Here is a 12541-nt window from a genome sequence, read left to right as displayed (position 1 = left end):
TTAATGCCATGAATAGCAAGACACAATCCAATAAAAAACACCAGGATTACTGTAGACAAAACGTCAGCATAATAATAATTTCCAGTACTGCAGAACCATCTGTTCAAGGTTAGCAGCATACTCCATAAACCTCTCTGCCTCAAGGACCCTATAAAACAAGTACAGCATCACATCCCCATTTTTAAGGGCAAGGAAACAAGTATAAGAGGATTTAACTTAAGTTACCCAGATTCACTGGGGTTGCTGACAGCAGAACCAGGGAAGGAATCCAGTTTCCAAGCTCCCAGTTTACTGCCCACCTGCACAACCACTTCCCTAGGCCAGGCTCAGCAGTATCAAATTTCTCTCACCCAAAGTTAGCACGTTTCAAAAACCTATAGGCCAGTGCCTCCGAACAGCCCTCACCTCAGGTATGCAATCCTCGTGGGTTACTACCCTAACAATGTCATCCAAAGGAAGAAGGGAGTTGCATTTTATTTCCGTGTAGACATTTTTGCCTTCTGTGCACACAGCAAGCAGTTCTACTAAGTGGATGTGGTACATCAGTGGGCTGTTTTCGTCCATCCGATCCCTCTCCGATCTCATCATTTGCACCAAAGTCTGGAAGGAGGCCCTGTCATTGTAAAACACTAGGACATCTTCTCCTGCATTCACCAGCTACCAAGAAAGAAAAATATTCCGTCAGCAGATCAAAGCCCGTGCATCCCCCCGCAGCATCCTCCCCTAATCTGTGGGCTGACCGTTACAGTGCAAATCCCGATTAGCTATTCTTTAAACACTTAAAAGGAGTGCAGCCCACCAAGTCAGCTGGGCATTCCTCTCGTGCTCCCTTCACGGGATAGAGAGCTCGAGTATGACATTTTCTCTTAAAGAATTTACCACTTCTGAACTGCAGAAGAACTTCAAAGTCAGTCCAACTGACTGCTTAGACAGAAGTTGTGCCAAGAAGCTTGTGACTTTCCATGGTGCTTTTTTATTTCACATATATTGCCTCAGCTGACTTTTTAATACAGCTAGCTGTAGACATACTGCTTTGGTCAGAAACGCCCCAGGGGCACGCCGGATGGGAGGACTGCAGGGCTCAGTAATTCCACCCTTCTGAACAAACATCATCAATTTTCCAAGGCTAGCGAGTGACACGTTAAGTCACACTGAGGATTTCTATCAGCTTCACGTTTGAGACCCAGATGGCCACGTTTTCAGAGCAGTTCAGATCCTCCTGTAATTCCACGAAGGGAAGAACAACGAAGAAAAACTGAGACCTGCTCCAGGCTGGGCACTTCTGAGCACACAGCTGGCAGGATCTGGGGCTGTCCTTCCAAAGGGTCTGTGGCAAACAGCCAGATAAAACACAGAAGGCAGCCCCCAAGGCAACCCCCTTTCTCTCAGCAGCTGCTGACCACCATGGAAGCCTCCATGCTGAGCATCTCACAAACTCAACTCTGTTGAGAAGGTCACAAAACCATTTTTGAACTGAATGACAAAATATGGAAGAACTTCAGTCAGTCTAGCAAGACTGATATACAAAAGCCAGAGCCTGACAAATCTGATCCTTGGGCTCCCCCTGCTGAGGAGGCCAATGAAAATCCCATCAGACATAGGCTGTCAAATAGATCATGTCTAGTATCCAACTTAAAACGATTTATTCACCCCTCTTAGTCCTCCCTTCTATCCTGACACCCCATTCTCCCAGTTACTTACACACTCAAATTTTTGAAGGCCCTCAGACTTTTCCCCCTCCAGCACTAACACAGCTGAATATGTAGGTCTTGGTAAGATAAATTCTCATCAAAATACTATCAGGGTAAAATTTTCCTTCTGCATTAGTGCTCTTGAAATTAAACTACTTATATTCTAGCCAATTTGGTAGAGAAAGGTAGCCGTGCTTCATATGCCCACCTATATGCTGCTGTGTAGAAGCCCTGGAAAATAACTCCTCAGTATCATTAATAACCAACCGTTCATTATACCTACAGGTGACGAGCTCAGAAAGCTTTTGGTCACAAAAAGCCTGTGCTTTCTGGTAGCTGTATGCTCTTTTTGCATTGTGAGAGCTAACTGTCAGCTTCTTGGCAGTCCCAGAAGCGAGAGGATCAATTTGTCATTTTCACCAAATGGTATGTGAAAACTTCTGTTCAGACCTCGCAAATCTCTGCAGCTCTCACCTCAGCCATTACCATATCTTGGCATTTCTTAATGAATTTTCCTTCCGCCTTGACAATTGTCTGCAGGAACTTTATGTACTGAACATTTCTGCCATGTGTTTCGATACAGTGGACAAAGTGTTGAACAACGCGTTCATTAATCTCACTGCAAAGCTGGAAGTTGTTCATGAAAATGTGCTGCATTGTTACTGCTTCCAGAATCTAATGGAGGGGATGAAAGAAAAAAAGAAATTAGAAAATAAACAAACCACCAAACCCACACAGAGGTCAGGATAAAGTCAACACTCCTGCAGGGTGCAGGACAGAAAACAACATTTCCAAGGACCTAACCTTTCAACACAATGGCTTGTATATAAGCCTATTTTTCAGTCCACTTCAGCCTCTTAAACATTCTACACTGAAATGGTCTTAAACAAACAGATCTTGCTAACTTTTGAAGCTTTAGAATGAAAACAAAATGTGACTCCTTCAACCAATCTTGCATCAGAACAGGCCCAGAGGCAATCACCAAGGACAATCCATTCTGTTTTCTTGGTAGGGGGAGAGAAAAAAAAAAATAAATCATGGCAAGTTAATCTTACCCCTGGGTTAAGGAACAGGTTTATGTGCTTGTGCAGCAATGCCTGGTTCTGTTGGTTCCCAGCACAGAAGTTCTGCAAAAACTCATGTGCAAGTTTCATTATCTCCTGCATCCTTGTGTCCTCAGCCTGTGATTGCATGACAAATAAGACAGGGTTAAAGAGAATCTGAAGGTTCACTTTCAGGTGAGTACAGGATGAGCCTCAGCTCCAGCTCTGCAAGGGAACTGTCACGTCTCCCTCACACTCCAAAGAAAAAGCAAACCTCCACCCAGTTCAGAGACATTTGGGATGAGTTTGGCCCACTTCATAGTTTTAAAGATCATCAAAAATAAAGACCATAATAGAAATTACAGTAGTTTACTCTCTAAAATTGCATACTCTGTGGCCAAGCCTGCCAGCAACGTGCTTTAGTCACTTTTACACTTCTGAACATACCTGTACATTGGCCAAACCACACATCACCACCTTGGGGCTACACAGGAAAATTGCCATGTTCCACTGAAATGCATTTCAGCAGCGACAGATAGGTAGTTCATGGCAAAGAAGGGATGGAAAGTTATTATTGCAACAGTTAAGCCCAATTTATATTTACTGGAATCTGCACGCTGAGTGCATGCTTCCAAGTACAGTTCAGGAATCAGTGCCTTTCCTCTGACATCAGTGTGGATTACCAGTCCACTGATGGCATAAAATGCAGTTTGGAAAATCAGTGTCTGCTTTTATTTTTAAAGAGTTTCATACATTTTCAAGGCTGAAACACCTTCCATACTGCCCGTCCAATATGTATTCACATATATGGGACAGAAAGGTGACAAAAGGTGCTCATGTTTTAGCAAAACATGAAGCAAGACAGCATGAGACTTTGCTTAACATTAATCAAAGCTCCTGTCTAGAATTACTGGTTCTCAGAAACCTGTGGAGTGTGGAACAAAGGACAGCAGAGCGACCAGGGAAATGTGCCGAGCTCCCTCACCTAGGCCATGATAAGTACCTGTCACCTGTGACTAATGGAGAGCCAACACGAATTCAGAGTGTGCTTCATCAGCACAATGTGGTGCTGTGCAAGCTCAAACTGTACAGCAACCCAGTCACAGCAGGCTTCAAACCACACTGCTGACATTACCTGGCATCCAGGACGGCTCATTACAAACAGCAAACCTCGCCTGGACAGCCACTTGATATTTATTCAGTTCTAAGGGAGAATTTGGGACTCTGCAAGCAGGGGAGATCTGTGTCTAGCTACTCATCAGACCAGCTGATAGACCCCACAGGGGACCGGCACTCTCACTGTTCCCAGGACGGCTGTCATACAGCTACCTCATAGCAATAACGAGGGTCTTACTCCACCAACACAGCTTAACGTCAAGGCAGCATACACCTCCCGTGAAAGGTTGGGAGTTGAGCCTTTGTCTCACCTCTACAATGGTCAAATATTTCTCCAAGAAATAGTGTGGAACACTGTAGATTCAAAGACTTCAAACCAAGGAAGCTTATACAAGCTCCCCACTATTTCTGTGAATCACAGAACAGCCTCTGTGAATCCAGCATAAAGGTAGAAGGTTGAGGAAGATTCAAAGGAGGTATCACAAGCCCATCAACGTGGCATGAAGCAAGGTGACAGCCATACAGGAACCCAACCTTTTCGTAAGGGATCTGCAGCAGCTCCAGCACAACCGCGTGAGCTCCCATGTTCCTCAGAAGTCGCTGCTGCTGCTTACGACTTTTCCTGACCGAGGCGCTTTCCTGAACACAGAGCTTGCTGAGCCGCAGCAGGATCTAGAGAAGAGACTTACTTTAGAGCTGAAATTCTGGGGTTTATTTCAGGGAAGCAGTTTACTGGACTGGGTACCATCCATGGCATCTCTGACCAGGGCTGGTCCTGCAGAATTCAGCTGTGTCAAGTGAACCCAGCACCGGGCTCCGCAGTACGGAGCCACAGAAAGACCATTAGCTCACATCACACCAGTGCCAACACATGCTCTTTGTCTGGTATTTTTAAAATTAAATTTCAACAGCACAGTGGTTTTGAGCACAAAGTACTTGAGACATAGCAAATTAAATAGCTTCTCCACTCGCTTACTGCCTTCGTAGCCTTTAAACAATAAAAATATTGTGTTACCATTGAAACAGCAGCGAAATGTCACGTTTCTCACTAATCCATTCTTAAGGAAAGAATACACATGTCGTGCTTATTATATTCCTGGCTTCCCATTCAAGTTGGGATATGTTATTACTCAGCAAATACTTTCCACAATGGAAGAGTGACTCAGACTTTCCTGGGTGCCTCCCTCTGCCTGCAGCTCTCCAGAGCTGTGTTACTCATTTACACTTTCATTTAACTATCAAGAAGCAAAGTTTTACCTCTTTTACTACACGGTAGTTGTAGCTGCTAGTACTTTCAGGCTTTTGGGACTTGCTGTGACCTTCCTGAGGATAAAAATCAGACAACTTATTAGTAGCTTATACTATTGTCTTCATGAAGGCTAAAATTACCGTTCTAGGATAGTGCTCACTCTCTTCCTGGAAAGAAGCGCCATCCTTCAGTTTTCTGACAGTCTTAGAAAAATACATATAATTATTCTGCCAAGTCACATTGACCTCTATAGCACAAAATAAGGTGAGGGGGGGAATGATTTCCGAGACAGCAACCTCCTGTCCTTTCCTTTGCTTGTCGCATTCCATCTGTAATCAACTCTGCCCTAAAAAAAATTCTTACTTTCTCTCCCTCTCTACTATTATTAAACTGTCATAGCATAGATAAAAAGAAGTCTCACAGTACTATGCACAAGAAAATCAACAAGTGACTTGTATTTACTTCCAACAATAAGTGTTCATAACCCAGGGACTATTTCTTGAATCCCCTCACCCAGCCTTTTCTATGTGATTGCAAATTATATGGAGGAAAAATGTGTTTAAACAGCTCTAAGCCAGATGTGTGTGCCAAGAAAGTCCCGTATTATCAAGTACAAATAAAAGATCACTCTCGTCTGTCATTTAATCATAGTGCCATGATTCAGAATGCATCACCTGAAGACTTCACAGCTCTGCCCTTACATTATTTTGACATACAAAACCCATCCAATCCATCAGTGATGAAAGGACACAACTCAGGAGCTAGAGCAAACCCAATCCAACTGCTCTGTTGGAGCCTAAAGATGACACTTCAGTGGCTGCTAATCCTGAGCACCTTCCACTTCCATTTGATACTTAGCTCAAGTTCTCTTCTTAGTCTTGCCTCAGTGTAAAAGCAATACAGAGGGCCTCAGCAGGCTATGCAGTGTGCTGGAAAGAATTTTTTGGTCACATTTCTGGAAACAGTTACATCTTCGTAAAATATCAACACATGAATTTGTGCAAACAACCTCATTACCTCTTTTTTCTTGTGTTCATTTTCACCTTGCACTCCATCCATAGTCTCATCAGGACCTTGGCCCTTGTACACCCAAAGCTCTGATTTTTCCACAATAGACCTCAGCTGGTCCAAATCTTGCTTTATCTGCTTGTAGTTGTCAACATCTTGGCTGGTAACAAGCAGTTGAACCTTACGTGAATGCAATCCATTAGTTACATAAAAGGATTGGTTTTAGCTGCAATATATACATTCAGATGAAGAACAATGCTCTCAATACACACACATACCTGCTTAAAAGCTTGAAGGACTTCTTGTCTCTGACTGAAGTGCCGGAAGAGTAGCTGAAGTGCTCCAGACACCAGAGGAGGATAATCATGCATTGTTAAATGCAGCAAAACTCTGAGAAATGTTCTGCCACCATGATCATCCAAATCCAGTGGTGTATTCTCCTCACTGAAAACAAGAGCATAGGAGTGAACTAGCATATTAGACTGAATGTCCCAGCAGGTTCTTAAGTCCAGTCAGGGGTGGCAGATAACTTATTTTCTTACTTTTAAAAAAAGGGGGGAATTTACCAAATCAAGTGCTATCTTAAGACACACAGGTTTTTGGTGTATTGCTTAATAGGGAGACTATTCTAGAATTTCATTAATCATGGTTCACTCACCTTAACATTACCCAACTTATATTTTTCAGGGTCAAACTACGCCAAAATATTTGTCCCTAGGTCAGCCTCACCCTACTGCTCAGTTCTTGTCCATTCCTGGTACTAACCTTTCTCACTACTTATGAAATAAAACCCTACATCAGTATCAAGCTTGCAACGCTAATTATGTCAAGCACTTGAAATCCTCCTCTTCACTCTCTTTCCCCTGCACCCCTTTTCTGAGCATGAGAAAATCATGCTTTATTTTTTCCCCCCCCTGTCAATGACCCCTGAATATTTTCCACATTCTGCTTCCAACTGGAGTTTGCATGCTTACATTAAAAATTCTGGTTATTAATTCTGTAAGTGAATCTCTCTCACCCCTTTCCCTTCATTTAAGAAATCTGTTATCTTAGGTTTACAGGAAACTACTGCAGCTCTGAGAAGCTTAAGGACAAGCTCAAGTACCTGGAGTCTGTCACTGACTTGCCGTCCTGTGATTTAGGAAAGGATATAAGCTGCTCTGGAAGGAAGCGGGTATGGAAGGTACAGCTTGCTTTGTTCTGTCATGCATGTGTAGTTTAATGCTGAATTATATAAAAAAAGGATGGCTAAATCTATATATCTAAGCTCAGTAGAAGTCCCAATCCTTGCCTACACAAACTTTTCCACCTAAGATTTGACTGCAGCATTCAGCTTAGATGCACTAATCCTCCAACTTGGCTTTCACCCACACAAGTAAAGCCCTCCCATGAAGATCCTTCTGGCTGAAGGACCCGTGTGTCCCTTATTTGTGGCTTTTAATCCAAATGGACACTACTTGGAGTTGTATGAAAGGCATTTCAGGAGAATAAAGGTTAGGTAACTGTGGCAGCTGTTTCCAACCTTTCCCTAGTTACCACCTCACTTTCAACTGCAATCCACCTCCTTGGGAGCCCTGAGGGCTGCAGCCTGGGAACTCCTGAGCCACCCCTTGATTAGCACTAGTGAAGAGATACTTTCCTTCCTCCAAAGATCCCCTCAGCTTGTTCTTCAATATGTTCAAAGTCTAGGGCTCCTGAGAAAATAACGAGATAAATATGTTATGTCAGCATTGCACCAGAGCAGTTTTTGCAGCCTAAAAACATTTTAAACCACAAGTGGTGATGTAGGTGTAAGCAAGGGGGTCATAACAAGCTGAAAGGAATGCTGAGAGATTACTGAAGCAGCCTGCTAAGATCATGTAAGACAATAAATGAACCTGTTCTCAGCTCACAAATTAAACTACGTAATAATTTCAGCAACGTCCAGGCTTATTCCTTTCTTGACTATTTTTAGATTGCACCAGCAACATTCCAGGACACTGATGGGACCTGGTGTTATTCGGAGGAGACATCCACAAGAAACACCAAACTTCAGCCTTGAAGAGTCTAAAATAATAAATTCAGCAATACCCCTGCAGCTCAATAGACATGAAGGTCTTTGTGGTTTTCAGTATAAGGTATATATTACCACACGGGCAATGACCAATATTCTGAAATAAAACACATACAGATGGTAAAACAGTGTTGGAGCTCTCCATATTTCACAAAGATTTGCAAAGGGGAATGGAAAGAGCACAGGGATTTTATATCCTTGACGAAAACGTTTACCCCCTTTCTTCTAAAGCTCAGCTCAAAGAAAGAGCTCTTGCTCTCCCTGCTAGCCCTGTTTCAGAGGCCCTGGCACCCTGGGGGGGTTGCCGGACAGGCAGCCCATGAAAAAAATAAACACATCCCCTTTGAAGTGAGATCAAAAGAAACAGTCTCCTCCCTTTGAAGACTTCACATCTAAACCACATTTTCCTTATCTTTCTCCTTTGCATCTAGAGATACAGTCCCCAAATTGAGGAAGAAAACCTGTTTGATGTCTAATAAGCTGCACTTCTAAAGTCCAGTCATTCCTACATGATACAGGTCCTAACTACGGGACACTTCTTCCCCTGAAAAGCAATACAGCAACTGACAACTCCCCATCTACACAGTCCACTTACTATCCTGCTTTCAATTAAGAACACCACATGACAAACAGTTTGCTTTCACACCCCTCTCTAACCCACTGAGCTACAGACTCCTCCAGATGTCTTGCCTTCCTGCAATACCTTTGGAAAGGAGAAATTGGGGTGGGTAGAGGCATCAGGCGGGGGGAAGGGATGGAGGAAATCATATTACTTTGGGGATCCTTTTCCTTCACCCAGACACATTAACACAAAATATTTGAGTGTTTATTTCAGGTTGTCTTTAAATGATGCACCTCAGGCCCCTCACACATGGAAATAAGTAGGAGAGAGCACAAATAAAACCTTGGTTTTGTTTGGGGTATACAGAAGCGATCTCTACTCTGTTATTCTCTGCTAGCAGGGTACTCTGTCTCAATGGAACTATTTATATGCCAAATCAAGAACCTGAATTAATTAACCAATTATCACCTCTAGAATTAAAGAGTCTTCCCTAACCCATACAAACTCTTTCTGCAAAATAACTAACCTGGTACATTAGCTGGCATTTCTTGATTACTGCTTCCAGTGGGCGATTCAGACATCTGGGCATTGCTTTCATCAAATTCATGTTTAAATATACAAAGTAGGCAGGAGATTCTGTAGTCCAATCTCACATTCAAAATAAACTGATGATAGAGAAGCAGTAGAAATGTTGAAACAACTTGCCTATTTCCAGCACACGTACAATTTACACATAATGCAGTGCTACCAACAGGCAAGATCAACATAGTGAAGATGTGGATTTAACCTGGAGAAGAGGTACGCAAATGTTTTCTTAAAAATTCCCAGAATTCAGTTATTTTTTTTCAGCAATTTCAATAAGCGTGTTATACACACAGTAATAAAAACTTATGAGTAAAATATATTGGCAGAGTTTTGAGTCCTTGTTACTGCCCAATGCAGGCATCCTCACCCCACCCCCAGGAAAGGAAAGCAAGATTTCCATCTCCGTTCTGGGGAACCAGCAGGAATCCAACAGAGCAGCGCTGCCGTCCTCCTCGTGCCGACTCCCAGGGTGCTGAGGCAGAGGAGGCTGAACATGAGCTGCCAAGAGCCAGGCTGCTGCGTACAACAGCTCCCAGCTCAGGTGGGCTGTACTCACTGGTGCCAGTGGTACCTCCAGCGTAGCACAGACCACCTTCTCAGTGGTCTTTCTCCTTCTTGAGGGAAGGGGTACAACATAAAGAACACTTGTAGCTCTCGCAGATTTAGGGGAAAACACTTAATGCTGATTTTAATCGACCATGGTAACGGGGATTATGGGCACACTAAAATATCCCACTGCACATGCCAGGCCATAAGAGAAGTTCTGGCTTTAACTAAAATTAGCAACACGGAAAGGAAGTGAATCAAGCCTCCCCTACGTGCTGCATCTGCTGCTGAGGGGAAGGGCATAACCTCAAACCCAGCTACGTGCGAAGCCTCCCACGGGGGCACGGAGAAGGTACACCATGGCTTTCCTGCTGCTTCACATACTTTCGCCCACAAGGCTTTTGCAGCATTCTGGCCTCCATGAACTCGTCCATGATGTTACTGAATGGAAAAGGGACTCCTACACTGAAACAGGGAAGATGGATTTCAGTGCAGTAATTTTGCAGCAACATCTAGATCAAGGCAGCGCTGTGGAAAAGGGAAAAAACCTTTCTTTTTGTGTCCTGAAGACTTCAGAGTCAACAAGTGAGAAAAACCAGACAGAAATGGAAGAGGCTGGCAAATGTGCATTCATAAAAACCACTTCAGACTAATGGCTGCATGAGGAGGAGACTCAAGTATCTCCCCCTTCCTTGGGCACTTAACAAGGCCCTGTAGACTCAGAGAAATTAGTAAGACAGTAAGGTGGAAAATGAGCTCTCCACTTCAGCAAGGGAGGTATTTACAAATCACGGGTAAATATCCAGATGTCTACTGCAAACTCATTTCTATTTAATTGTTTCAGTAATGGCACAGTATTGTCACATGCAAGTTGAGTTCTGCATGCCCAAGAGTCACCCTTGAAATGCTTTACCAGTTTGAAAGAGGCACATACAAGGCAGGAGTGAATTAAGAGGCAGCATGGCACCATATCAATGCTTAGAATCAAAACAGCACAAGAGGCTACACTGACTGGCCTTGCTAGTACCTGAAGTATTTCGATGATCTTCAGCTTTGTGTCCATTACCAGGATGTCCTCTTTCTCTGGTTCGCTCTGCTTGACGTTACCCTCAGGAGCAGCAGCAAGAGGCGTCATGGGCAAGAACCCGCCGCCTCTGAGCACCACCTGGGTCATCAGCTCACCGACTCCATGGATCGATCTCATCACATTGCTCCCTTCAGAGGTAGGTAAATAGGTAAGGTTAGGATGCTCTAATGGGACTGCACTAACAGGGCAAAGACCCTTCACATCCTAGGCAGAGAAATTGCCTCAACAGTCAACAAGGCCAGGTGGACATTGAAACCCCTGGAACAGATGGAAGTCAGCAGAAGCACAGCAATAACTTTCAGAAACCCTCTCCCTCTTTCACTGTAGGCATTACTCAGCTTCACAACCAAGCCATGGACAGAAAGGAGCAGATTTCGAACCCACATTGACACTGAGATGAAGTAGAAACTACCAAAGAATGATCTGTTCTGCCAATAATTTCTCAGCCTTACCTTTACTTTCCTCGCCTTTTGCCATCTTGGTAATAGGGAAGATGGTAGTGATGTGCACACAGTCTAATATAGCAAGGAGGATTTTGGTTAGTCTGAGGAGGTCACAGAAGTTGTAGAAACCAAAATATATCAGATTTCTGGCTAAGTTAACAACCTACCAAAATAATAATAAAAAGCCTGATTAATACTAAACATTTTGCTATCACAATCAAGTTGTCTTAACACAGCAAAAAGATTAAGAACCTGGCTGTAAGTCATTCTTATCATAATACCTTGTAATTCCATAAGACTGTATAGTTCTACATTTTATCAAAAAGTTCTCTACTTGCCTACAAATACTGCAATGCCAGGACTAACAGTCTGTATCTGCAACTGATATTCTATAGCTACAAAATCACACCACATTTGTCTCATCATAGAACAGCTAAGAGAGGTTAAGACTAGAGGGAATGTACAGGCAATTGTTTATGATTCGGCCTTATTAAAAAAAATATCACACATCTAAAGCTTAGTGCTACCGAGTTAATAGTTTCCCCACAAGTCCTCCACATGCACTGCTTCAAGATCCACACGTAATAATTTCACATGTAGTGTGAATATTTAACATAGCCCCATTATCTGAAGTATATTCCCTCAACAACATGTTTTGTGTGTTTCTTTTGAAGAAATATCACATTTTCTTAAGGTAATGGTTATTTAGGGAATACTATCACGGGTTTTGCTACATTTTATCTGCACAGACAGGCTATTTTATTAGGTCAGTAAGTCACAGGACACTGTACTGTCCTCTTCATGAGTAATACTGTAAGCTCTAGTAACTGTGCATGCAGACTTAGTGTTTAGTTTTCAAGACTATTTATTCCAGTAAAGCTTGACTTTGCAATAACACTAAGAGCACAAAAAGTAAACAAGGCTTCTGCAAATCTAAGACATAAGCTCACATTCATTAGCTGTATTTCAAGAACTATCACTGCAAACTCACGAACTTCAGTGGGGCTGCTTGCACGAGAAGCAAGGACTACAGTAAAAAGGAGGAGCCTGCTGAGGCTCAGCATTCATTAGTTGCCAATTTACCTGGCGTTGAAAAACTACCAACATACCACAAAAAAAAAAAAAAAAAAAAAAAAAAGAAAAAGACAATCCCCACCC

The 12541-nt window shown here is 42.9% G+C and overlaps 1 protein-coding gene across 12 annotated transcripts in view; it reads right to left on the bottom strand.

The window, feature by feature from the left end:
• The window catches only part of ITPR1 (inositol 1,4,5-trisphosphate receptor type 1), a 182818-nt gene that overhangs the window by 91142 nt on the left and 79135 nt on the right, over positions 1–12541 (bottom strand). For all 12 annotated transcript variants that reach the window (XM_026857342.1, XM_026857345.1, XM_026857344.1 and 9 more), the window contains 11 exons: positions 11393–11546; positions 10881–11068; positions 9249–9387; positions 7747–7801; positions 6386–6551; positions 6117–6287; positions 5108–5173; positions 4385–4522; positions 2747–2872; positions 2166–2366; positions 406–657 (listed from right to left, as the gene is read on the bottom strand). In XM_026857342.1, coding sequence (XP_026713143.1) covers positions 406–657; positions 2166–2366; positions 2747–2872; positions 4385–4522; positions 5108–5173; positions 6117–6287; positions 6386–6551; positions 7747–7801; positions 9249–9387; positions 10881–11068; positions 11393–11546 — 1656 coding nt within the window. The remainder of the gene's footprint in view (positions 1–405; positions 658–2165; positions 2367–2746; positions 2873–4384; positions 4523–5107; positions 5174–6116; positions 6288–6385; positions 6552–7746; positions 7802–9248; positions 9388–10880; positions 11069–11392; positions 11547–12541) is intronic.

This window comes from Athene cunicularia (assembly GCF_003259725.1).
Source record: "Athene cunicularia isolate RWA chromosome 12 unlocalized genomic scaffold, athCun1 chr12_part1, whole genome shotgun sequence".
NCBI classification, from domain to species: domain Eukaryota; kingdom Metazoa; phylum Chordata; class Aves; order Strigiformes; family Strigidae; genus Athene; species Athene cunicularia.
Note: the sequence above shows the minus strand (reverse complement) of the source record. Positions and strands in the feature narration are given on the sequence as shown.